We start from the raw sequence: 26507 nt of genomic DNA on the forward strand, positions 1-26507 counted from the left end.
GATTATTCGTTTGATTTTTATACTTGATTTATATGTGAATCCCACATTTCTCCCTTATTATTATTATTATTTTTAATAAAATGCTGAAGTGGTAGGTAGATGCAAGATAAAGGTTGAAAACATAATTTAGTGTAGCAGACCACTTTTAAGGTAGAAGGATATTTCTGGATCATGTGCATTTAATAAATAGTTACTAAGTGCTGACTACGTGCCAGACACTGCTCAAGGCACCGGGAACACAGTTGTGCGCCTGCGTGAAGCTTATCTTCCCATGTGACCTAGAAACACCTTGAAAGGGAGGCAAATAAGGAATGCGGACAGTTAACGGTCCTGTAATGGTTTAAATTGTCTGTAAATTCTTTGATACTCCTCTCTCCAGAGGTGGAACTTAGTTTCCCTCCTCTGAATATGGGTTGAACTTTGTGACTCACTTCTAACAAATAGAATGTGACAGAAGTAATGGTGTAACTTCCAAGGGCAGGTCACAAAATCACAGCAGGTCCCAGCCTGTTCTCTCTCTTGGACGACTAATCCTGGGGAAGCCAGCTGCCATGGTATGAAGACACACAAGCAGCCCTGTGGAGAGGCCCATGTCATGGTGAGGACCTGCGGCCTCCTGCCAGTGGCCCTGGGAGTGAGCTGTCTTAGAAGTGGACCCTCCTGCCTCAGTCAAGCCTTCAGAGACTGCAGCCCCTACTGACATCTTCACTGCTATCTTGTGTAAAACCTTCAGTCAGAAATATCTAGGTAGGCTGCTTAAAACTCCCAACCACAGAAACTGTGAGGTAGTAATTATTGTTTTAAGCTGCTAGGTTTTGGGATAACAGTAGATAACTAAAACATTCTCTCTGCGCTGTTGCTTTCCCAGTTTTAATCCATTCTTCTGTCCTTCCTATTCTTCAGATGCCAAATGGGGGAAGAAACCCAGTATGTAATTAGACAGAGGACTTCTGTGGAGTTGCGCTCAGAGAGAAAGGTTCTCAATCAATGTCTTGCACTGTACCGAAGTGGAAGAAACAAAAGCTTGTCAGTAACACCAAGCCTGCCCTTTCTCTACCCGGGAGCCCAGCCCACAGCATTCTGTGCTTCCTCTGGCTTCCCAGTCCCAGGGAGGCACTTTGACAGGAGGTAGGAATTTGGGAAGTAGGGGTTAAAGAAGGTTGGCAGGGCTTGCGGACTCACTTGAGCAGGATCTCATACTGGCCAGCATGCCAGGGCTGCGCGTTCTTTAGAACCAGGGTGAACACATCCTCATTCTGTAGTACCTCAAAGTGGCCGGTGTCTCTGGGCAGTGCTTTGCCATCTCGGAGCCAGTGCACACTGGGGAAGGGGTCACCAGCGATGGCACAGGAGATGAGGACTCTCTGGCCCAGAGAGGCTGTCACTGAGCGAGGCTTACTGATGAACCAGGGCTGGGTGCCATCCTGAGGCTCTGGAAGTTGGCAGAGGGTTGAGTTAAAGAGGGAGGCCTTCCAGCAGAGAGCGTCCACTCAACTAAGTGGAGGTGAGAGGGCAGCATGATACCCACGTAACAGCCTGTCTAGAAATAATGTTTATTGGATATACAGATATAGCACACCCTTCTCATGGCAAATCTGTCTCGGTTGCATTCTCAGAGGGTAACATTAACATGAATTTGAATATCCAAAGCAAGGGGAGGTAGCTCAGAAGGTACAGGGGCATTGGGCTAAGTGCTAATGAGCTTCAGGAGAGTGTAAGGTCAGGAGCTGTCACTTCCCTTATGTGGGTTTAACTGGTCTCTCCTCTTAAACATAAGTTCTCTGAAGGCAAGGACCCTAATGGGCCATAACTCACCTCAAGAGCTATCACTGCCAAATTAAGATTTCTCTCCTAACAGAGCTTGACACCAATAACCCAGACTGGGCAAACTCTAGAGGGCAGGGAAGGGTGGCTCTTCAAGCCAGAGTCTGCAACACAGGGTGGGGACCTGGAGTCTGGGGCTGGGATGGGACCACGGGAGCACAGGGCCTAGAGGGGGAACCGACAGGCCGACAGGGTCTCCTTGCCTCCAAGTTGCTTTTGGAGAGACCACGGCAGCACCTCTGCCCTGCCCCACCCCACTGCAGGCCAGCAGGCCAAGTCACCTTGCACCGTGAGCACAGCCCGGGTGCGGGCCTCCCCAGCGCTGTTCCAGGCTTCACAGATGTAAGTGCCCGTGTCCTCCGGGAACACTTCCTGGATACAGAGGCTGTGCTGAGTGCCTCTCTGTTCAAAGTGGAAGTCCTCGGACTCCTGGATCTCATTCCCATTGTGAAGCCAGACGATTTCAGGGGGTGGGTTCCCTAAATGGAGGGGAAGGGCAGAGAGACCGGTCAAGGAGGCGCTTCTCTAGGCCATGTGGCCACTCTGCACTTCATGCTAATACATGGTAATAAATGATAAACTCCTTATGCTTTAGCTTCCCATCCATAAAATATTCTACCTACCTCAGAGTTTTGTTAGAGGGGATAAGTAAGTGAATAAAGACCCTCTTAGCAGCCCACTAGGGTAGCAGATTAGAATAGCATCTGGCAGAAAAAAAGGACTTAATGCATGTGTACTATGATTATTTAATAACAGACTCTGGGAAACTAGAAAGAATCCAGAAGTGAAAAACATGATTTTGGAGATGAAGAGGAAAACAGAGCAAGAATGGTTTTTAAAATCAGAATTCAAACACTTGAAAATGCTCAGTGGTAACTGGATCGCTGGGTTTTAAGTGAAAGTGCTTCCGGCTCTGGATGACCTCACACAGCGCGTGCACAGCCCTGCAGTGAATGGGGTCGTCACAGGAACAACCTTGCCGATTTCCACAAGGAAGGCGCTGTTAGCATCTCATTTTGCCACCACACACACGTGGTCAGGGGTGAAGATGGGCACCAGCTCATATAGGATTTCCAAACATAGCTCACAGTGGGCAGCATTTCCAGTTTCCACTAGTCCACTTTCCTGGGTAGCTCTGGCAATCTGCTGGGGCATCAAGCAGCGGCACCTGTGATAGCCTTGTGTACAGCAGGAGTTAAGCCCCTTTCTCCACTTCCAGAGGAGCAAGCCTGGGAACAGCTGCACAGGGAGGCAGTGTGGTGGTGGGCTCTCAGTGTAGACCACCATTTGTCTTCAATGGGCCAGCTGGCACGTGTGTGGAGACCAGGTGCAGAGCGCCTCTGATTTCTGTCAGCTGGGAGGAGTACGGATGGGGCCCAGCCCTCGCCTGGGACTGCCCTGGCATTGCCTCCTGCTTGCGGGAGCAGGGCATTCATCGGAGCCTCCCTAGATGGGCCAGCCCACGGTTCTTACAGCTCCTTTGGTGCTTCTGCAGCTCAAGGAAATAAAAATGCCAGAAAGCAACCTCTAGACTGTTCAGAAGGACAGCTTGGTGGCCAGCAAGGAATGGGGAACTCTGGACACCTCCAGGCACATCAGTAAGTCTGTGCCAGGAGACTCCCGAGCCTTCTCTTGCTGGCCTCTAGCAAGGACGGTGACATCTCACACTAGACTGCTAATCACTTGTTCTTCTGTTACCCCAGCCCTGTTTTAGAAGTGGCTCTATCTTCTCACCTTAAAATCTGAATAGAGCAACTAAGAATATCTTCCAAGAGTCAAGAAGTTCTCACATCATCTGGTTGTGTACAAGTGCTCAAAATCTTCCAGTTACATTGCCACACTATGTTTTTGCATTAATCCCTCACCCCGCCAGCCAGGGCCCTCTTCTTCCCCTGGACCACTTAACCTTGAATCCAGAAAATCCTGCTAGAGAAAGCAGAAAAGGGAGACCAAGAGGCTTCACTTCTTGGGTGCACTGGCGGTCCCAGGCTGATTGGCGGCTCGGTGATCTGAGTGGGATGTCGGGAAGCAATGGTCACACAGCAACCATGCCCGTTTTCACATGCCCCGAGGAGAGAAATACAGGGACAGACCTGACAGCTGGACTGTCATGGTGACCTGGCTTCCGTCCATGACTCTGAGATCGGAGAGGCCCTGTAGGAACGTGGGTGCCACGGGCTTGCTGGGAGATGCAGGCAGAAAGTACTTGCCTTTCCTGTCACTCTTCTTTTCTGTTGACAGAAACAGAACGAGGGATGAACATTCACTCATTCCACAAACACAGACTAAATTGCACTTGGCACACAACTGTGAGGCTGAGGGTCCCACCGGACCCTGCTAACGGTCTGGGAGGCACCAGGGACCACTAGGAACAGGGCCTGCCTTCTTCTCCCAGTGGCAGGCCAGTGCTCATGCCTGACAGCAGGGAAAGCTGTGGGCGCTGCAGGGCCGTGGCCAATCTAGGATCTGGTTCCTCAGCAGAACTTCAAGGTGAGGTGGGGGGAACCAACAGTCGGCATTGAATGAGATTTTTCTTCTTAAATTTTATTGACTTTTTGGAGACATTCACATGGCCCCAAATTCAAAAGGAACCAGAGTTTGTACACAGTCTCCTTTCCACCCTGTCCTCCGGCCATCAGGCGTCTCTGCCCAGGGGTAACCAAGTTGCAGTTTCTTATTCGTCTTGCCAGAGATAGTCTACGTGTAGGACACACAGTGAGTGTGTATACTCTTCTGCTGCCTTCTCTTAAGTGATAGTACACAATGATTGGCATCTGCTTTTTCATTTAACAGTGTATCTTGATGTCTCTCACAAAACAGAACCGAAGGACTTCCTCATCGTTTGCTATGACTGCATGATGCTGTGTTGCCATCTCATGAGATTTTAAGCACCTCAAGAAAGCCAGACACTACACTCATTAGAATGACTAAAATGAAAGCGACTGATTGTCCCAAGCACTGGTGTTGGTGAGGATGTGGAGCAACAGGAACTGCGCCACTGCTGGCAGGAGAGTAAAATGGCAGACACACCTTTTGAAAATGGTTTGGCAGTTTCTTAAAAAGTTAAACGTATGTTTGCCATATGATCCAGTCACTCCACTCCTGGTTATTTACACAGGAGAAATGAAAATACATCACCCACACAAAGACTTGTATATACACATTCACAGCAGCTGTGTTCCTAATGGCCCCAAACTGGAAACAAATGTCCATCAAAAAGTGAATAGATAAACCAATTGTGATATACCCAATACAATGGATTACCACTTACTCAGCCATAAAAAGAAACAGACTAAGGATAGACAGCACAACAGGGACAAAGCTCACAAAAATTACACTGAATTAAAGAAGCCAGACAAAGAAAGAGTGCATACTAGATGGGTCCATGTATATAAAATTCTAGAAAATGCAAAATACAGCAACAGAAAGCAGATCAGTGATTGCCTGGGGCATGGGGTGGGGCACAAGGAAGCATTTGTGGGTGATGGAGATGTTCATTGACATTTTCATGGGTGAAGTTTTCAAATTAAACTTTGTCAAGTATATACAGTTTATTGTACATCAATGTTACCTCAACAAAGACGAGGGGAAAAAAATGTCTCTGGGAAAGGGAGGGAAGGCACCAGCTAGTCAAAGACAAAAACTAGAACAACTGTCTGGGTTCAGGCTGGCTCACTCATTTGCATTCAGTTCTCTGGGGAGATGGGTAAATAGATAGACTTTCCATTATTCTCGGAACCCTCCCCAAGCTGAGTTTTGACCTGCCTTACATGAGCTGAAGGGGAGCCAGTGTCTGTTTCCCACAGGACAGCCTTGGTGCAGGACCAACTCACAGCTGCCCAGTCTCTGATCTTGCCCTTGTCCTGCAAGCCAAATACTCCATTTCTTTTTACGGCTGAGTAAGGAGTACTTGTCCTGGCTTTGACCTTCAATAATTCTGTTAGCTTTTTTGTTTCTACCATTTGGCGGGGCAGGGGTAGGGATAGAGAGGACTGTGCATCACTAACTTTAAATGCTATGTTTTGGGGGAAAGGGACACTGGTGTTTCGGGTTCTCGGTAGAGAACCATAAATATCAGCTCTTCTCCAGGAAGCCTGTAGCCAGAGGGATACATTTTTAGGGTGCTTTACATACCTTGCAAAGGCCTAACCAAATCTGTTGCTGCATTTTTATCTCGGCACTGAAAACAAAATTTGGTCTTTGCACAGCTCTCCCAGCACAGCCTCTGGGGGAGAGGGTGGGAGAGGCAGGGAAGCCCTGGAGCCTGGAGGAACTTCCCCCAAGGCAGGTACAGTGTGAAGGGCATGGAGCCAGAGTGAAAGGGCAGGGGAGGCAGGGGAGCCCCCTGGTCCATGACTGGAGGATGGGTTCTCAGGCCCCCACATCTCTGGCCCCCCAAGCCCCCACATGGCTGCCTCTGCCAGAGATGCAGCGGCCTGGGCCTTAGCAGAAGGCCCCGGGAGTGGGCTTGGGGACCCGAGGCTGGAAATGCAGGGCTCTCGGGTCCCTGACTGGGCTGCAGTGGCCAGGCTGCCTTGGGAGAGCTGAGGAATTTCCTGTCCCACACAGACTGAGGCGGCTTGAGGACAAAATGTTTTGCCTGCCCAGAGTCCCCCCTGCTCCCGTCTCTCTGCTGTCTCTGACAGCCCCCAGCCTCGCAGAGGTCTGCATGGATGCGCTCTCGTTCCCAGGTGCTGCGGGAACATCAAAACCCCTCTCCCTCCAGCGGGGCTGGCTCCCCTGGGACCCCCAACCCTTCTCAGGTCCTCCCATTGCCCCCTCTCCTGGGGCTTCCGCAAGGCCGCCTTCAGCCGCCCTCTGGGCCTCGGCCTGCTGGACTACCTGAAGTACGAGCACATCTGTCCCTCCCTCTCGGGAGAGCTGGCCTGGCCCGGCCTCCCGGTGGCAGCCCACTGGTACTGGTTCGCTGAAAGCCCTGAAATGCGGAGCCCTGGCCTGGGGCAAGTTACTGCCTCTCTCTGAAGCTCAACTTCCTCCTCTGTGTTTATGGTGATAACAGCATCCTCAAAGGACTTGGGGGGTTTTACACAGATACCGTGTGACCATTGTAGACTGCTTACCATCAGTGACAACACCCGTGGGATGGTGACGCTCACATAACCACTTGGGCCCAATTACTTGGTGGGTTACCAGCAGCAAAGGAACAGAGCCTGGGCCCTCAGTCAAGCAGTGCAGGCTCATTTTCATGTGCCCTCAGGCAAATACCGCAGGCATACAAATGGGTAGCTTAAAAATGTCATGGGATAGATCTAAAGTAAGTGGAGAACAAACTTCCGCTGCACTCGCTCCAGGAGTGACAAGTGAGGAGAGCTTTGTGGGAGCCGGCCCTGCTGCAGGCCCCTAGTTCCCAGGCCACCAAGTCTGCCGAGGACCCTGTTCTTTCCTCCCCAGAGCCCACAGCAAGAACAGAGGGCAGAGGAACATGACTGGGAGTAAACATTCAGAATGAACCTGTGCTCAGACTGCAGTCTGGGGTCACATGGGACCGGAGTGACCGAATCCAGGCCTGTGAATGGCTGAGTCATACCCAGCATTCAACCGCCCCAGATTCTTCAGGGGGTGTGAAAACCAATCAACCCTCTCTACAAACACACTCTGCCTTGGGTTTAGGAGCCAGTGAGTTAAGGGCAATTAGCTTCCTTTAGGCAGCCCGAGAGAAGCAGCCCTAAGCAGAATCCTGAAACCCCAGTCCCAACTCCAGGACCCCACTTTCCAGATGGAGAGGCCAGGATGTGCTCAGAGGAAGTGACTTTGCCTTCTGTGCCAAAGGCACCTTGGGAACCTGAGCCTTCTTCATCTGGGGAGGGCAGGCCCTGGCCGTGGCCCACAGATAGCAAGGGAGGGGTCCCTGAGAGCCAGTGGCAGACCTGCCACCCAGCTCAGATGGGGCCAGATTAAATACACCCCAGGTTTCCCCCTACAGCTGTGCTACCCGCTGCTCTGCTGAGACCCGGTCCAGAGAGGGCTTTCTCTCTAGAATCCAGTGAAGGCCCAGCCTCTTTGATCTGCTGACCTAGAATTGAAGATTTAAAGTGAACCTATCTGTTGCTCTGGTACTTGGTCAGCTGGCCAGAGACTCTCCTCCACCATGAACCTGAGTAGCTCACTACTGGGTACACTGTTCCACTTTGAGAGGAAGGGAAAGGATCAGGCTTGTCCTCCAAGTTTATTGGCAAGTTAAAATGATGCTGTATCAACTAAAGCTGCCAATAGGACTTGAGAAAGGCGAAGAGTAGGAGAAAGAATAGAGAGAGGAGGTACAAGAGGGAAGAAGACAGAAGAATGGGTGAGGGATGGAGGGGAAAGAAAGACCCAGTGACCCTCTGAGGGTTTCCTCCTTGGCCATTTCTGCTCTGTTTTGACTTATCAGACACTGTGTTTAAAGACAATTCCTAGCCATGAACTTAAACATTAGCTTCTTGCTCTGCTGAAGCAACACAATCAGATGACTTATCAGGGTCCTGGAGTCCCAGCTGGAAGTACACGGCCTGGGGCAGTTGCAGGTTCCTCTTGCCGCTTAATAGTGACTTAACCCTCTAAACATCAGTTTTCTTCACTTGGAAAATGGAGTTAATTCAAAAGTGAGAAGTAGGCGACTTGTTATGGGAATTAAATAAAACAAAACAGCTTTTCTGACTGATTAGATTTTTCTGTCAAAACAATGTTCCCCATTAAAAAACACTAATTGATAATGGTTTTAGTTTAAGACACTCACACGAACTGGTGTTAACCCAGTATTATATTTTGAAAAGCTTTTATTCAGAGAGTTAAATACCCACACAACAGGTGCACTTTGTTACCTTTCCCATGAATTCTTATACAACAACCTGTGTAGTCTGTTCCTCAAACCTAGAGATGTGCACACATGGACCCTTAGCTTTTCTTGGGCTTGAAATTAAGACCCCCCTACTATAGCCTTTGTCCCAGTGCAAGCTGAGATCACAGCTCTTCCTCCATGGACTGTGATCCTCCTGTTTTTCCTTTTGGAGTCCTTCCTTTCCTTTCTACAGGTTTAGCAGGAAAAATAATTCTGAAATCTCCTCAGAAGCGTTTTCTCCACCTTTCTACCGTTACCAGCCAACTTGCCGCTCTCTGAAGCTCCATGTTTATGGATCTGAATTTGCATTAAATGCATGTTTATGCATTGAGCAGTTTGCCTTGAAAATGGCTGTTTGCAGGCTCCCAGCTCATTCAAAACTTGTTTCAGATTAAACCAGAAAACTATGGAATGTTACATTAAAGTTGTTTCAACACATGACACAAAAATATAAACCAGAGACAGTGCTGGTATGAAACACTCTACCACCTAAGGAGCTCCCCAGGACTCTCCCCTCAGAGGGGTCCCTGCCTGGTGCTGTCATAGCCATTCACTAGGTCCTGCTCTCAGAGTGTCCCTCGGCCCTTGGCTCGCCAGGAGTGCAGCGGAACGGACCACCCCTACTTCCTAACACCCCTTTGCCAACACTTCTCACACACACAGACTTACAGAGCTCTTGAAATGAAAAGTTAGGGGGAGGTAAAATGATTGCATTTAGCTCAGCAAGATAAAGACTTTTCCTTGAGCATTGAACCTGAGCTATTTCGCTTCATCATTACAATGTAAAATGCCATTCCAGCAGCAAATCTGATTCACTCCAAACCCTGTTGTACTATGGAAATTCAGTAAATCACCAACTGTAGGGGAATTCTAGAAGCAAAGTACTCCCTTCTTCTTTCATTTGGTGCTCAAACTCCATCATGTTCAAGGATCTCAGGGACTAGCTTCCTCCTTTCCCTGAATTCTAGGACTTTGACTTTAGAGAACTGTGGGTAAAACTGCAATATTTCCAGAATCTCTCACCTGGCCTTAGTGCCCTCATATCAATAGGTAATTACAAGGGGGAGCAAGGGCATATCTGGATCTGAGAGGTGGGGTAGGGTCCCTTTTTGCAGCCAGATCATGAGACACATGGGCTAGAAGTGGAGGACTGCTTATAGGCAATGAACAGGTTTCTCCCACTTTATTTCTTCCTTTGACTGATTCCAGCTTCAAAGGTATTTTGCCCCAGGCTGGGAAAATATTTTCCCCCAGAATTACAGGACTCATTAAAGGAGGTTACCTTAACCCAGCTGAAGTGAAGCCCAGCCCAGCGCCTTCCCATTTGCAGGGCTTTTATGCAAGGTGCAAATCCCCAGGGAGGTATCCGAAGTCTCTTCCAACAGAAGTCTGTCTACAAAACCAAATAAACCTCCTTGGAAAGTCAGCAAAACGTCTTTGCAAAACATCTGTGGCATAACAAGAGATTCTTCCCCCCCACAGCCTGGCTCTCTTTCGGCTTTTCTTCCCCCACTGACTTCTCCAGGACTTAAGAAGCAAATGCAGAGGAAAGTGTGCAAGGAAAAGCACGAAAGGAAACAATGACGTTTGCCATCCAAAAAAGATCTCTGACCGGTAATGATAGGGCGGCTGGATGGGACGCAGGAATTATTGCAACCACAGCCTTCTTCCTCCCTGAGAAGTTATAATCAAACTCTAAACATAAAGCTCTGGCATCCAAACCACCCAATGTTCCCTCCTGATGAGGGAACCACTCTCTCCGCCACGCTGTCATAGCACGGACCACGTCTTGCCACTAGGGAACACAAAGCTCTAATTTGGGATGGCATTTTGGCCAAGGATTCCAAGCAAATAACTGGTAGCAATGACCTACTGTGGGCTATAGAATTACTCAGTTATGCATCTCTAATTATCCAATTAGTAAAATGAAACTCCAGTTCTGTGATACGGACACAAATGTACAAATACATACTCAGACGTCCTGTGACACGAAGGACCCATGGGGCACACACAGCCCCATTTCTGTTGCATTCAATCTATATAAAACCAAAATATTGGTTATAAACTAACAACATTTTTTTGCTTGCCTTCTTAGAATTTGAAAGAGTTTTACACAGATGTAATGGGTGGACTAAGTTTCTTAAAAAAAAAAGACAAGTTAAAGCTGATGTTCATCCTTCTCCAATAAACTTCTCTTTAACATAAATATTAAAAATGTTTCCAGTGCTTTTAAATTCATGAAGGGCAGGGATCAGGTGACACCAAATGGACAGATTATATAGTGTCCAAAGTACCTGAGTTTGACTCAGAAACGGGGAGGCAGTGGCCAGGGACGTCCAGATACAGTGGAGGGAGGCTGTCCGTGCTCACAGCGGCCTCTCAGAACACCTGTCACTCATCTGAAAATAAACTGGGCTTGTACCAGAGCATTCATTCTCTGGCGAATGGCTGGCTTCTTGGTGCCTGCTGTTTCCATTTGGGGCTCCTCATAAAAAAAAATACTCTAATAAATACTTTTATTAAGTTTCAGTTTTTATTCTATAAATCATTTTTTTAAATGTGCCCACATTTTATGTCTTTAGGTACCTTTAAGAGACCCAGAAGGCATTAAGTTAAATCAACAAACCGTTAAGCTGAGATACTATGTCAAAATGAGTACAATCAGCAGGTTAATAAATCTGGTCACTTAAGAATTTTAGCCTTGATGAAGATACTCCAGGGAGAGAGAAATTAAAATATTCTAGCATAAGGAAGCCCCACCCACCACCAATGACTCTGGCCAAATGTACCAAAATATTTACTCCTCTCTGTCTCTTCCTGGCGTTGCAGGAATTAGAATCGGTCATCCTTTAGGCCCCATCCCGGGTCAGGAAGAAGAGTTCCATGGCTTGGTTAACTACTGGGGATATTTTTTTCCTAGTATGCAGTGATGAGAGAAGGAATCTTTGTTGAGGGGCTCTTGAGAGCTAGTTTGTGGGTTTCCTGCACACATCCTGTGAGCACTAGCACCCACTCCTTCCCCCAGGGAAGTGAGGAGGTGGAGGGAGGCCCCCTGCTCTCCTGGGACACTCGCCTAACCGTGTGCCCTTCCATCCACTAACTGAACACATGCCCACGTATCAGGCCCTATGTGCAGTAATGAATAAGACATGGTCCCTGCCTTCAGAGAGCTTATAGTCTTCAGGACAGAATGTTAAACAAGTAATTAGAGTAAAATTTCACAGAATAAATGCTTTCTCCTTACCCCTAGAGGCCCCAGATGATGTACCCCTGCCTCTCTATCTCAATTCATTCTCTGCCACTTGGCCACTGACTCCCTCTTCTCCAGCCACACCCATTGTCTCGCTGTTCATTGAATAGGCTGATCTTGTTCCCAACTCAGGGCCTTTGCACTTGCTGTACCGCCTGTCTGGAGCACTCTTTCTCCAGGTCACTGAACTCTGCTCAAAAGTCATCTCCTCATAGAGGCTTCCTTTATCACTCAACTATAAAAGGATCCCTTCCACCCATCTCTATTCTCAATTCCTTAATAGCACTTGCCAGTATTTGATTAAGGCAGGTGCAGATTATTGCCCATCTCTCCATCAGAACATAAGTGCCATGAAGGCACAGCTTGTCTGTCCTGTTCACTGCAGCTCCCCCAGAACAGTGCCTGGCACAAAGTAGGTGTTCAAAAAAAAAATGTTGATAAATAAGCACAGTAACAAGGGAGGAACAGCTAGTAAGATAACTCTTTCTGGGGTGCCCAGGGAAGGCTTCCCAGAGGAAGTGACATTGTAGGAGGGGTTAACCAGATTTTTGGAGGAAGGGGTTACCGAAGAGAGGAGACAGAGAAAGCAGGGAAGAGTAGCTGCAGAAATCACATCAGACAGCTGGCCTAGCAATTTCTGGATGCTTGCAAAAACTTGACAAAATGATAAAGAGGTGAGAAAGATCACCCACGTCTGGCCTGGAGCAAGTAAGTATCTACAGAACTGAGTCAGCCTCCAGCAGAGCTACACGCTTGACACGGCTCCTGGCTGGAAATCCAACCAGAGGAAGAGGCAGGGCTGAAGGGCGCCCTCTTGTGGCCAGCGCCCCTAGAACGGGGTGCTTGAGACTGGTTTTAGCATCTAGCCTAATCCCTCCCTTCTTGAATTGTCTGATTCTCTTCCCCTTCCCGGAAACAATCGAAGAGCCAGGCAGACAAGCACCCACCCACTGTGGCAAAGTTAGTCCTTCAGTAAAACTGCTCCTTAGACTTGGCATTTTGAACAATTTTGTCTTGCTTAAAGGTTGGGGCTGCATCATATAATCACCGTAATAGCACACACTTCCTAAGCACTTCCTATGTTCTGAGGACATCATGCGTATTCATTAATTTAATCCTCACAGTCCTGGGGGTGACTATCTGCCCTATTTCACAGAAGAGTGGGGCGAGACCCGGGAGGGCTGAACGGCCGCCCAGGCAGGGCTAGCGAGTGGTGGGGCAGGACTCCCACCCAGGCAGCCTGCTCTGCATCCATGCTCCAGCTGTGGCCTGGTGCCACCCTGAGGGTAAGAGAAAAAAGCCAGGCCCAGGTGGCTAAGGGAGAGGCCGGGACAGTGGTAGGTGCAGTAGGGAACAAATGCCTCACTGGCACCTCCCAGCCCCCTTAGCTGCCCCCAGAGACCCAGAGCCAAAGGAGCTGCCAATAAAGTAAGGAAAACTCCACAGCGGAGGACAGTGCGGGAGGCGGACTGGAGCCTCCTGAGTGCCTGGGGCGCAGAGCCTGGGAGTCTGTGCCAGGCTTGGCCTGCTCCGATCCTGCGCACAGCGCCAGCACTGCCAGCCCGAGCGCGTGGCCACGTCCCTCAGCCTCCTTCACCATTTATGGTCTCTGAGCCTCTGTAGGCCTTCAGAGGCCAGTAAATCCCCACACTGGGAGAGGCTCCAGCTCCTGCAGGGCTGTTCTCAGAGCAAATCCGAGGGGCTCTGGCAGAGCTCTTGTGGTTCCTCTTTGTTTCTGCTTTAAAACACTTGGATGGGCAATCACCCAGGCCCCCCTCCCCCCACAGACCTGGGGGCAAGGAGGACAGGTGCAAAGACTTCCTAATCCTTCATCTGAGGCCCCCTACCCCGACCCCACCTGCAACAGCAGGACTGTTAGCTCGGCTGTGTCTCTAATCCAATCTAAACACAGGCTATCCGACAGCCACTGGATTAGCAGGGCCTGTAGCCGAAGCTCTTGAGGGAGAGTCTCAGACAACAGACCCATCACCTGCCATGCCAGCTCTCTCTGTCATTTCTACACTTTGGGGCAGGCCATGCAGACACCAAGCAAAGGCCCCCCATTGGGAAGGTGACAGCTGCTCCCCTGGTCCCTGGAGATAAGACTCAGGTCTGTTCTGTTTCCTCTTGAGTCTCATTACCACAGCTTCCCCAGGCCCCTCAATGAGCCATAACAGGAGATCTGTGAGGATAAAGGGGATGAATGTAAACCAGAATGCCGGCTGACAAGTTCCAGGGCCACCATGAGGCTCAGGCTGAGTGTGGGGGCTTCCCAGAAGGAAACGCAGGCCAGTTTCCTGCTGACGAGTCCTCAGCAGGCTCTTCAGAGAACCTGGAGAGCCAGGGAGTGTGCCCTCCCGGCAGACAGCCTCAGAGGGCCAGGGGTGGCCACATCCCTCCTCGGGGCAGTTCTGTTCTCCCTCAGGGGCACCGGTGCTCAGCCCCTGGGGGCCAGCCTCTCCTTTGGGCCACAGGACACACACTCTGGAAGTGGGCAGGGCACAGGAATGAGCACGGGCTTGGACTCGTGAGGATCTGGGTTTGAAAGGCCGGCTTGACTTACTAGCTTGGTGAGCATAGGCAAGTCATGCTAGCTTTTGGACACTTCAGACCCTTCTGTGTAAACCAGGGGGGCACTGCCCCCCTACCTCCTAGGCTGTTGAGAAAGATACAGAAATAAGAAAATACAGGGGAGGGGAAGGTGTTTGATACAGTGACCAGCACATGTTTTCCCTGTGCTTTTCAGTGAAGCCATCTCTGTGGCTTCCCAGAAGGTGGCTGCTCATGTTCTGCGGAGACTCTCCCCTAGAGGCCTGAGCCCTGGGGGACAGAGTGAAGAGAATGGGCTCCTGCTAGTGTGCTGGGAAGGCAGAGCACAGGGCACCCAGTCCGAGCACCCAGGCCAGCACACACCGGAGCTGGGGGCCCAGGCCTGGGGTGAGGGTGGGGAAGCAGGCTTACCTGAATGCCCTGGACCCAGGAAGCATTTCCCTGCACACTGTCACCACACCTCCTGATGCCACAGCACAGACAGCTCTGTCTTGAGTCCTGTGCCCACCCCGAGATTTCCTAGGACTAGGCATTTGGCGCAGATCAGTGGATGATCATGATAATCAGATTACCAGACATCAGGCTGGTGATGTATAAAAAAAGCTTGGGCAGGTGGGCAGGGGAAAAGGGAAAAGGGGTACTCCCTGTGACCTCCTGGAGCCTCAATACCAGCATGCTGTTACCCTGTGCCCCTAGCCTGCGAAGAGCTCACAAATGAGTCCTAAGGGGCTACGTGAGTTGTTCTCCTAGGTCACCTGTCAGTGTGTGCAGATTTTTCCCCGCCAGATTGAGAGTCTTGAGTCAATGAAGCCCTTGCCCCTTCCACCTGCATCTTCCCTCAGCCCTGGTAGGGTGGGTGGGTGGGGGAACTGGCTTTTGCATGTCCACATCCCATGGCAGGCCCTTGCCACTATGAGCTCCTAGAGGCCGTCCCCTCCACACGCCTGCATTCAGGTACAGTGCACTTTCTCCAAGGCACCTGAGTCTGCAGGAAGGTGCTTCCAGAAAGGTGCCTTAAGGCTCCTACCATGGACAGTGACCCGGGCGCAGCAGGACACCTGTCCCAAGGGGTTCTCCGCCAGACAGGTGTAGGTGCCATTGTCTTCTGGCAGGGTGTCCTGGATGTGGAGCTCAGCCACGCCAGCCTTGCAGATGGAGTGAGCGTACTGGATGGGCTGCCCTGTGGAGGGAAGCACGGAAAGGCTCAGGCAGGGAGCACGAGGGGCAGGGATGTGAGCCTCATCAGGATGCTGATGCTCTCCCATGCTTGCTAGATCCACCCAGAGCTAATGACACACCAGGCCCACCTCTGGCCGGAGGGACAGAGGCTTGTGGCTACAGACAGAGGCAGGTGGCAGGGAGATGAGGCAGAGGGAGCAACTGTGTGTGGGCTGATGAGCAAGGCTGGGGATGGAAGGACTCACGGGAAAGATTCTGGAGGCATTTAGAATGCAGGGCGGGAGGGACACAGTTCTGTACATTCTGTTTAATAAATAGTCCCCAAATCCACAGCCTGGACTTTATAGAATTCTGAGCCTGGAAAGAATCTTACAGGGTTATCTGGCCCAAAGCCCAGCCTCAGGCAGAACAAACCTCAGGCAGACAGCACGAGGCTCCTAGCTCCTTTTAGTTGCCTCTAGAAACAACAATTCCATTTCACATTGCAAATATTTATCAGAAAGCAATTCTGCGACCTCAACCTAATGCTCTAATTAGGTGCGTTTCTTCTATGCAATTAGGTGAGTTTTAGAGTTCATGGAAAAGATAAATATGGGAAACTAAAAATGATTTTGGACCCTTCTTCCTAGAGTCCCTTCCACGAGAGGCCATTTATTCAAGTCACATAAAGTTCTGCACAGAGAGAGAGAGGCACACGCTATGGACTTCAGTGGTTTCCTTCATGCTATATGTTCCATGGGACTTCATCATTCCAGGATGTGAGCTTTCATTTCCAGGGAAAAGAAAATCTCATTACTGAAGATTTTGGCCTTTGTACAGGAATGTGTCCTTTCACCATATAGGAAGCAACTGTCAGTTTCTTCCCTTGTCAGGCCTTAGGGTCCCAGTTTACACTTCATAAAATTGGGGATGCGGGTGGGGGGAGGGAGAAAGTACAGAAAGAAGTTCTCTCCCTGCAATGCAGTGTTTTCTTCTGCACATAGCAACACTTCATGTCTCCATGACAGTCTGGCAAATACTGCCAAGCATGCCATAAGGCCAGAGGGAAGAGATTTTGCCTAGCCTACTGCACTTCACAGAAGTGGGGCTGGGGCTGGGAAAGGCAGAGACCAGGATCCTGCTACTGAGAGGATTGAACCCTGCTCTTTGTTTTTACTTTTTTGCAAAAATGACACCCTAAAACCTCTCTTCCTTGAGAATACCGGTACATCCCATGACTGCCATCAAATTTCCTCTGCTGATAAAACATGTGCCAACAGGCTGTTTGAGGGCTCTCCTTTTATTGGAGCATACATCATTTTGGCCCCACAAGTATGGGATGGATGGTGGCCCCAGAAAGGAGTTATTGGCTCAGGGCTCTCATAACAGGAAGGCACAGAGCTATCCCCGCTCCAAGTCTGGTTAAGACCAGAGTTAACGGCCAAGGGAATCCAATTTGAGCATGATCTCCCTCTAGTGGTAAGAGTTTGGAAATGCCAAGATTCACCAAGAGTAAGAAGGTGGGGGGGCTGTTTTTCCTAGTGAGTGGTGTAGATCAGTGGTCAACAAACTACTGACTGTGCCAAATCCAACTTGCAGACTGCTTTTGTACAGCATGAAAGCTGAGAATACAAGTTTCAAATGGTTGAAAAAAAATCAAAGGTGGAATATTTCAAGACATGTGAAAATCGTATGAAATTCACGTCAGTGTCCATAAATAAAGTTTTATAGCGACACAGCTACACTCATCCATTTACATATTGTCTCTGGCTGCTTTTGTGTCACAAAAGTTCAGTAGTTATGAGAGGGACAATATGGCCCACAAAGCTGAAATGTTTATTATTTGATCCCCGATAGAAAGTATTTCTTGACCCCTGTTTTGGACTCTCAGCCAGATGGAAGCAAAACTATTCTTACTCAGATCCATTGCTAGTCCTTAACGTACTAGGACTTTGTTCTAGCTGCAAGGAGGCTGCCTACCTCTGGGTAGGTAGTCACAGCATCTGCCAGGTCTGTCCATAGTAAAGGGTGGAGGCCCTTATTTGCCCAAGAAGAGACACACGGGAAGACCACATGGCACCTTCTCTCACTGGGTAAAGATAATTTCTAGCAAAACCTAAGCAAACTACACTAGTGAGGAAGACAATGTGTCAGTGGTGTAGAAAATAACAGGGGGAGGGCTCTAAGGTGCATAGGTGCCAGGCACCACTATTCCTCTGAGGAGCCTATTCTGTCAGCTGTGAGAGCTGGCTGAGCCCCCAAACCTTCTTTTCCAGCCCATCTCCTCACCAATAAAGAAGTCAACACCTGGAAAGGTAAAGAGGGCCAGGCCAGTCAACCACTTGATGGGTGAAGGGTGGGTGCCCTTGTCTCCTGACTCCCGACAGGTGCTCCTTTGTCCTCTCTGTGGACCCCAAAGCAGACCCTGCTAAATTTCATCAATTTTACAGACTGTTCTCTGTTCTAAAATTAGAGTTCTCCCATAGTTTTGGAACATAAAGGTTTTTTCAAAAAGAGAAGGGCAGTAATATATAGTAAGTTTTATTCAAATGACCTTACTTGGCAAAGGAAAAGAAAGTTGTCATGTCTCTAGAGGACTATAACATTAAAAAGAATTACTGGTCTATGAACCCCAAAACTTTCTGCCACAAGATAAAAGGCAAGGTCCCATGAGCAACTTCTAGGGTGGTTTATTACTTTGTTGGTTTATGTGTTTATTTATTGACTCAACAATAAATGAGCACCTACTATGAGCCTGGCCATATAAAGGAACTAAATTGCTTGTGCACCTATGTGACAGGTATCTCATTAGCTGTTTTGTGTCAAGGATCTAATTTAATTTTCACAACCGCCACCCTGGAAGGCAGGTAGCATTACTCCCATCTTACAGACAAGACAAGGAGCTCGAGGCTCAGACAGGAGTAACTTGCCCAGTGTCCCCAGCCAGGCAGCAGCAGGCTCCCAGCTCCCAAACTCTCTCTATTCCCAGTGCTTCCTTCTTAAGCATAAATGGTTCTGTTCAGAGTGCTCAGTGGGGGAAGCCAAGTGAGAATGCTGGCAGGGCCAGGAGGCCCGGGGGCTGGGGGTGCCTGGAGCAGGGGGGACTCACCATTGAGCAGCCAAGTGATTTGGGGCATTGGGGTCCCCAGCACCGAGCACTGCAGCACAAAGTCCTGGCCCTCAGAGACAGCGCAGTCCTTCAGGACACTGGAGAACGAGGGGGCCACCTCTGCCCTGGCCAGACCTGCGAGGGTGAAGAACAGATGGGCCATCTCAAATCACTGCTGGCCTGTTGTGGTGACTGGCCGGTCACCCCAAGCTTTGCAAAGATGCATCACTGCCCCCAGCACCCAGGGCTTCCCTACGGCCTGGCTTTGCCTTACCTATCTTCACACTGGGAAGCAGGCAGCACCACTGGCGTAGAGCCCTGGGGCCTGAGGCAGAGTGACTGGCAGGGGTTTTTCACCAGCACAGAACACCCCAGGCCTGGGGGTGCTCAGGACGTGGGTCTGCCCCCTCTGCTCTGGGACTTGGGCGGCCCTGACCTTGTCTGGACTTGCTGTCCTGGAGCATCCCCAGAGCTCCTTCTTTCCCCCATTTCTTGGTCCTGCTCTACGTCCTAGTGTCTTTTGTCCTCTTCATTATGTCCCGTCAGACCCTGCCTGGTCTTGTGACTGGCTTTTTGCTTGCAAAGACCACATGCCTTCTGGTGAGGACATTTCAGTCATAAATAATTATTTTTTTCCAATTCCAGGACTGAATCTAACGACAAGGACTCACATGTGTTCTAGTTTTCCAATCTAGGCCAATTTCAGAACCACTGGGGGCCTGATACTATGCATTACTCATGATTCTGATGCACATTTAGTTGAGAACCACTGAACTGAACTTTCCAGAAGCCTTCTACATTGGGGACTTGGGGAGTATTTTGTAGCTTGGGGATCTTAATTAAGAGCAACAGAGACAGATAACCTCTTTTATAGCAAGCAGAACATGCTGCAGAAAAGTCAAGGTGGCTGAGAGCTGAGAAAAGGTAATAGGATATTTCACTAGTACTTTTCAAGAGAAGCTACTTGATACAGTGAAGAGGGGAGAACCATATTATACTGCAGGGGTTTAAAGGCACAAACTAATATTTGAGAGCTTACTCTGTGCCAGGTACTCTTCCAGATGTGACAGTGACAATGCCACGAGGTTACACTTTTAGCTCATTTTCAGATGAAGTTAGTCATTTCCCACAGTGAAGCCCAATAGTGAAGCCAGTCTTTTTTTTTTTTATGGTATCACTAATGTAGAATCACATGAGCAACACTGTGGTTACTAGATTCCCCCCATTATCAAGTCCCCACCACATACCCCATTACAGTCGCTGTCCATCAGTGTAGTAAGATGCTATAGAGTCACTACTTGTCTTTTCTGTGCTATACTGCCTTCCCTGTGGCCCCCCTATATTATGTGTGCTAATCATAATGCCCCTTAGTGAAGCCAGTCTTTACACCCAGCTTTCGGACTCTGTATCACACTACTTCCTCTAGGCCAGAGCTCCGCTAAAGGGAGAGGAGGTGGTGGGGCAGCAGCTACAAGTCACAATGATGGTGCATCTGACTAGGACTGACACCAAGAGAAGGGATGGACAGACTGCCTCGAGAGGTGTGGAAAGGCACCACCTCCACCCCTTCCCCTGACAGCATCAAATTCCCTCATCAGATGCCTTTGAGAATCATTGAAAAGAATATGAATTTTGTGTTAGACCAACATGGATTAGAACTATGTTATCTTTTACAAGGCAAGTGGCCTTAACAAGTCATGTAACCTCACTACGGCTCAGTGTTCATATCTGGAAAATGGGTGTAACTCTAATTATCTCAGAAGATTGTTGAGACAACGAAATGGAAGAATGCAGGTAAAGCATTTAGCACAAAGCCTGGCACTTTGAGCAGGCTCTCAGTGGGTGGAGTGTTAGCTGTTATCAAATGAAAGCTGTACACAGGCCTGCTTGTAGCAAATCTGGGGATGAAAGAGAGTGGACAGATCAAGCAGCAACTTCAGGTGCAGTCAAGCAGAAGGAAGATTTTCTCTCCCTTCTCCATATGGGGAAGACCAGAACAACCTTGTAAGGAAAGAGACAGGCCTCTAGACAAGGGGAGACTGACAGACTGAAGGAATGGTGGGAGATCTTTTGGAGATGGGAAAGGATGGGAAGAGAAGTCTTGGTAAGGGAACCAGACAGCTTTTCTGCAGTGATAGAAAAGAGAGAAAGAGGGTGCTGCGGGAAAAGTTAAAAGAACACATGTCAGATGGTCTGCATCTTGATAAAGTTGTCTGGAGAAGTTCTAGAACAGCTAATGTCTCCAAGAAGAAAGGAAGCAAGAAACACTTCCGGAATGGCAGAGTAAGGACTTCTGAAAATGCACTCCTCCCTACAAGCAATAGGAACACTGGTCAAAACAGTCAGATCAAATTTTTCAGAACTCTGGAAATTAACCAAAGGCTTGCAACATTGTGAGAAGCAACATTCAAAAACAAACAAACAGCTGTCTTGATAAGAACAGCAAGCTTTGTACCATGTATCATCTCCCTTGCCCCAGCTGCAATAGCTTTAAAAACCAACATTCTCTTTTACCCACAACCTGCTGCAAGTACAGTCTCTGTGCACAGCTTGCATTTAATAACGATAACCAACACTCCAAGGACAGCCTGTTGGTTTTTAACCTTTGGTGGGCATGATGCCATGTGTCTGTCCTCTGCCCAGACACAGAGCCCTGGATGATGAGGATCGGGCCCCTGGACCTGAGAACTCTGCCTACAGGCACCTCTGCCTCCAAATGGAGTAGATAATATTCCTTGCAAAGGAATTCATGAACATAGTAAAAAAATCCCAATTTAGAAATGAATCACCGGCATGGACTGATAAGTTAGACTACTCCCCGCCACTTCCTCTGGACTCCCAGTTTCCCTTCCCAGAGGCAACATGTGGACCCTTCCAGAAAAATTTTATGCATACACACACACACACACACACACACACACGCACACACACACACACACACACACAGACATATTCATATATTTTTTCCTTCCATGCAAATAGCATATGAGACACATGGCTCTGCACTTGGCTCTTCTCCCTTACTAATGTATCTTGGACACATTTTACCATCACTTTGTAAGTCAACCACATTTGTTTTACTGGCTGCATGATGTCCCACTATATGGGCGAACCACTATATTCTTTTTCTTTACTTTCTTTTTTGGGTAACATTTGCTATGGCAAATTTCAAACATACATACAAGTAGGGAAAGCAATATAGTGAACCATCACTATCCCTGTTTTTCAGCTTTAATGATGATCAACTCATGGCCAATTTCTTTTTTTTTTTATTAAGTTATGATTGATATATACTCTTATGAAGGTTTCACATGAAAAACAATGTGATTACTACACCTACCCATATTATCAAGTCCCCACCCACACCCCAATGCAGTCACTGTCCATCAGTGTAGTAAGATATGGCCAATTTCATTTTATTTATACTCCTACCAATTTCCACCACACATGGGTTATCTCTGAAACAAATACCAGAAATCATATCATTTCACCAGTAACTAAATTTATACCTCTAAAATACACAGACTTAAAAAAACAAAACAAAACATAAGGCCACTAGCACACTTTAAAATTAGGACTAACTCCTTTATAGCAAATCTTGTCAGTGCTCAAATTTTCCTCATGTTCTCATAGAAATTTTCTTTAAAGTATCTCAATCAGGATCCACATCAGGTCCATATATTGCAATTGTTGACGCCTCTTACATATCTTTTCATCTAAGTTCCTCTATGTTGTCTCTACTCTTTTCACTTATAATTTATTTGTTGAAAATATAGGTGAAGGTTATTTGTTTATAACCCATAGAGTTTCCAACAGCCTGAACTCTCCTGACTCTATCCCAGGGTTTAATAGGTTCCTCAATAGTGCAATGTAGGTCAAAGATTCCTAAATAGCATTTAAAACGAAGCGGAAATTTTACAGAGAGATAGATGGGTATGAGGGTATTTATCACAGTTTTGTTACAACAGTGAAAAAAGTGGCCACAATCTAAATATTCAACAATTAAAAGTATGCCTCAATTAAATATATTACTCTATGAAATACCATATGGCCACTAAAAATCATGTTTCCAAATAATATCAAAAGAAATAGCATAGAAATATGCTTATGTAACATGAGCAAATTAGGACAGAAAGCAGTTATACAAACACCACAATGCCAATTTTGTTTTAAGAGGGCTAAAATACTTATTTCTGAGTCATGAGATTATATATTGTTTAAATTCCCTGCAACGAATACACATTACTTGTATAAACAGATACTACAATAAACATAAAAGATGTGGAATCCCACATCATCTCATATTACCCTAAACATGTATATTTAGTGAACGTTAGATTCTCTGCGGTTACAAAAGCGAGTTATGGCACTATTCGGACAGCTGGGGAGCTAAAAAAAAGTGGCTCTCAGCTGGGCTGGGCATGGGCCCTTGCGCATGTTTATTTTGAGGTGGTTCTGTTGTGAGCTCCTGATCAGGAATCCCTGTCCTAGAGCAATGACTTTGGCTTCAGCATGGGGCTGGGGGCCACAGGGGATGACACCTGTGCCATGTATAAAGTGCCTGGAATGGTCCTCCCATGAGAACCCAGGGCGACCTGGAGGAACCTACTCACTTTTCACCAGGAGGGTCCAGGCACAGGACGCCTGGCCTCTGACGCTGGAGGCCGTACAGCTGTAGCTGCCGCCGTCCCTTGCCTGGGCTCTCAGCAGGCAGAGGTAATGGGATCTGCCGTCTTCGTAGACCTCAAGGGTGCCTTCTTGTCTCCTCACGGGGACACCTTCCAGGAACCAGGTCACCTCGGGCTTTGGGGTCCCTGAAACTACAGGGCCAGGTGAAGGATGTGAGGCTCCTAGAGAGCACAGGTGGGCCCTGGACCCAAGGGAAGAGCTCTGTTGGGAGCACTTCTGTTTGAGTCTGCTTTCTTACCCCTCAACCCTCCACTCCACAGGAGTAAACATCCCAAGCAGAGGCAGGGTCCTCGGGGAGGAGGGACACAAAGGGACAAGCCAGGGCTCCAGACCAACCAAAGCCAGCCAAAGGGAGGAAAGAGAAAGAGACCCCGAGGCCTGTGTTCTGATGATAATGGTGATGATGGGCTTTCCCCTCTAGGGCACACACAGCGAACAGATGGGCCACTGTGGGGTTTCTCAGAACCAGGGACTTCACTAAACTGAGTCCTTCCTGAGGGAAGACCCCTGTGAGCTGGCTTCAGGGGTGAGGGGGTGGTGTCTAGTCCAAGGGGCTGGGTGGGTACAGAAGGGGCAGACCACTGTGCTGAAGGAAGGGAGCGACCACCCAGGGGCTACATTGGGGGGACCAATGACCTTAGTCGCTTTACTCACCCTCGCATCTGAACTTGACTGTCTGACCTTCACTGACTTCTTGGCTTTGGGGCTTGCTCTCGAATTTGGGAAATGCTGACTCCCTCCGGCTCTCCATGGGGAATTTCCCAGTCCCAACCTTGCTCACGACTTCTTGGATTCCCAGGCCAGGCTGCCGGGCAGGGAGGGTGACTGGAGGGGGAGCAGCTGGCCCCTCCCTCTCTTCTCTGGAAGGAGAGAGGGCACCTGAGACTGGTGCCGTTGGTTCCAGCGGGGCTTTTGCAGCCTGCAGGGTGATGGTGCTGGAAGTCTTCTGCAGGAGGGGGCTCCTCGGGGCCTTTCTGACTGGGTCCTTGGATGGCTCCAGCTTGGATTCCCTCAGGGACTGAGGCTGGCTACTTGTGGCCCAGGTCAGGGAGCCACTTCTCTGGGTGCTGGCGCAGCTCTTTCTCTCAGCTACAGTCTCCGGGCTGTCCAGCTTCGGCCCTTGCGTGATTCCATTGGTTACTTCCTTCCTGATATCTGAATTGGCCGTCTTTGCTCCTCTCCCAAATGACCTGTGTGGTGGTGGCAGTTGGGGGAGGACAGTGGGAAAGAGCCGGAGGAGCAGAATGATTATCGGTTACTCACAAGCATTACTCATCACAGGCACAGATTCCAGGGATCACAAAAGCCCACAAATCCAGGCAAAGAGCACAAGTCTTTCTCTGCAGGCTTCTCAGCCTCGAGCCAGAAAACAGCAGCCATTCTTGACACTGCCTCATCCCTCACCCCCAATCCAGAGCATTCTGTCTATACTTATTAAATACGCCCCTTTTGTCTTCTCCACGAGTGCTGTAAACTACTGCAAACCACAACCCTCCTCCACGCTGCCTCTCTAATCCACGTTCTATAAAGCAAGCATAGGAAATCTTTCAAAGACATAAATCAAATCGTGTCATTTTAAGCTTAAGGATTTTCCAAGAGCTTTCCCGCTGCATTAAAACCGGGCTCCTCAAGATGGCCTGCAAGGAGGCTCCTGTGCGAGCCAGCTCTGGCTGCCTGCTGAACTTCCAAAGACACTGTCCCCATTGCCTACCAAGCTGCAGCCACACGGTTGTTCTCTTGGGTGCCCCCAGTGCCTGCCTCCCATCTCACCGCTTTCACTCATGCCACCCCCTGTTTGGAACACTGTCTCCCTGAGCTTTTCTTCACCTAGCTAATACTACTCTTCACAGGCCTGAGTGCAAGCCTCAAGTTTTCAGAAAGGGTTTCTCTGACCCTCCAGTCAAAAGTAGTGCTTCTCTGTTACTCTTTCTCATGGATGCACTGCACTTCGTAACTATGAATTGTGCAGCTCTGGGCAAAGCCCTTTGCTACCCTAGAGGCCCTTGCACCCCATCACCTAGCACTGAGCCCCCCCACCCAGGAAGGGGACTCCCCGGTGAAGATGTGCAGGAGCTGCGAGCTGCTCTGGCCTGGAGCAGCCTTCTCCGAGCAGCGCGTCTTTCCTGCTGACAGCTGACTGCACAGAGCCCAGGCAAAAGACATTGAGAAAAACGACGCACTATGTCGTCGACAGTGTCGGTACTGATGCAGAGCCTCTGGAGAACCGGCCTGGCAAACCACAAGAGGAGTGCAAACACCCGAGCGAGGCCACGCCCCCAGCCAGCCAGCTCTCCTCCCTCTGCGTTGGCTCCCAACTTCAGGGCGGGCCTCGATTACAATCCCTTTTTTGTTGCAGGGCATTTCAAGAGGGAAACAATAATCACACTACTAGACGTACCTACTGGCATTGTCCAAACCTGAAAGAGGGGAGAAGGGTAGAAAGACTGTTACTGGAATATTTCACACACAAAGAGGACAAAGTAACAGACAGCACTCTCTTCCACTCACTACCACTTCGCTCCCCAAGCTCTCACTTTCCCCAGTGCCTGGGGTCCCACCTCCCCGACTCCTTCCAGGTTCCCTGGGCCTGAACTCCTTGGGTTAGTTTGATAAATGACTTTGAGGCCGGGAGACACCCTCAATGCCTCCACGGCTGCCCTGGCCCTTTCACGGTGGCCTCGGCTACCACACTGTGGGACCTGTCCTGGTCACCACCCTACAGAAGGAAATAAAAGTCAATCGAGGGACAAACAAAACTAACGGCTGCAAATTTCAAGCCAGTTTAATCTACACGTGCCTTCCAAAAACAAACCTCCAAATGTGATCCCTTTTTACAAAAACCTAGTTCAAAAACATACAGGGGAGGTGTCATTTTATTCGGTTCTTCAAAGAAAAATCAAACAATCTGCATTTTTTCCTGCCACACTATTCCTTAAAAGTTTTATCATGGAAAATCTCAAAATATATAATGGTAGAGAGAAGGACAAAACAGACCCTGAAAGCCATCACCCAAATTCAGGAAATACTGACATTTTGCCAGTTTTTTTGTTTTGTTTTTTTAAGGGGCTTTTTCTGGGCATATTAAAAAA

General features: G+C 48.8%; 1 protein-coding gene across 4 annotated transcripts in view; it reads right to left on the bottom strand.

The window, feature by feature from the left end:
- The window catches only part of MYLK (myosin light chain kinase), a 263764-nt gene that overhangs the window by 88658 nt on the left and 148599 nt on the right, over positions 1-26507 (bottom strand). For all 4 annotated transcript variants that reach the window (XM_057503366.1, XM_057503362.1, XM_036905492.2 and 1 more), the window contains exons 7-14: positions 25817-25835; positions 24073-24608; positions 23343-23549; positions 18730-18864; positions 15490-15642; positions 3918-4055; positions 2106-2303; positions 1183-1432 (exon numbers count right to left, since the gene is read on the bottom strand). In XM_057503366.1, the coding sequence (XP_057359349.1) occupies positions 1183-1432; positions 2106-2303; positions 3918-4055; positions 15490-15642; positions 18730-18864; positions 23343-23549; positions 24073-24608; positions 25817-25835 (1636 nt within the window). The remainder of the gene's footprint in view (positions 1-1182; positions 1433-2105; positions 2304-3917; positions 4056-15489; positions 15643-18729; positions 18865-23342; positions 23550-24072; positions 24609-25816; positions 25836-26507) is intronic.

This window comes from Manis pentadactyla, chromosome 1, assembly GCF_030020395.1.
Source record: "Manis pentadactyla isolate mManPen7 chromosome 1, mManPen7.hap1, whole genome shotgun sequence".
In the NCBI taxonomy this organism is placed as follows: domain Eukaryota; kingdom Metazoa; phylum Chordata; class Mammalia; order Pholidota; family Manidae; genus Manis; species Manis pentadactyla.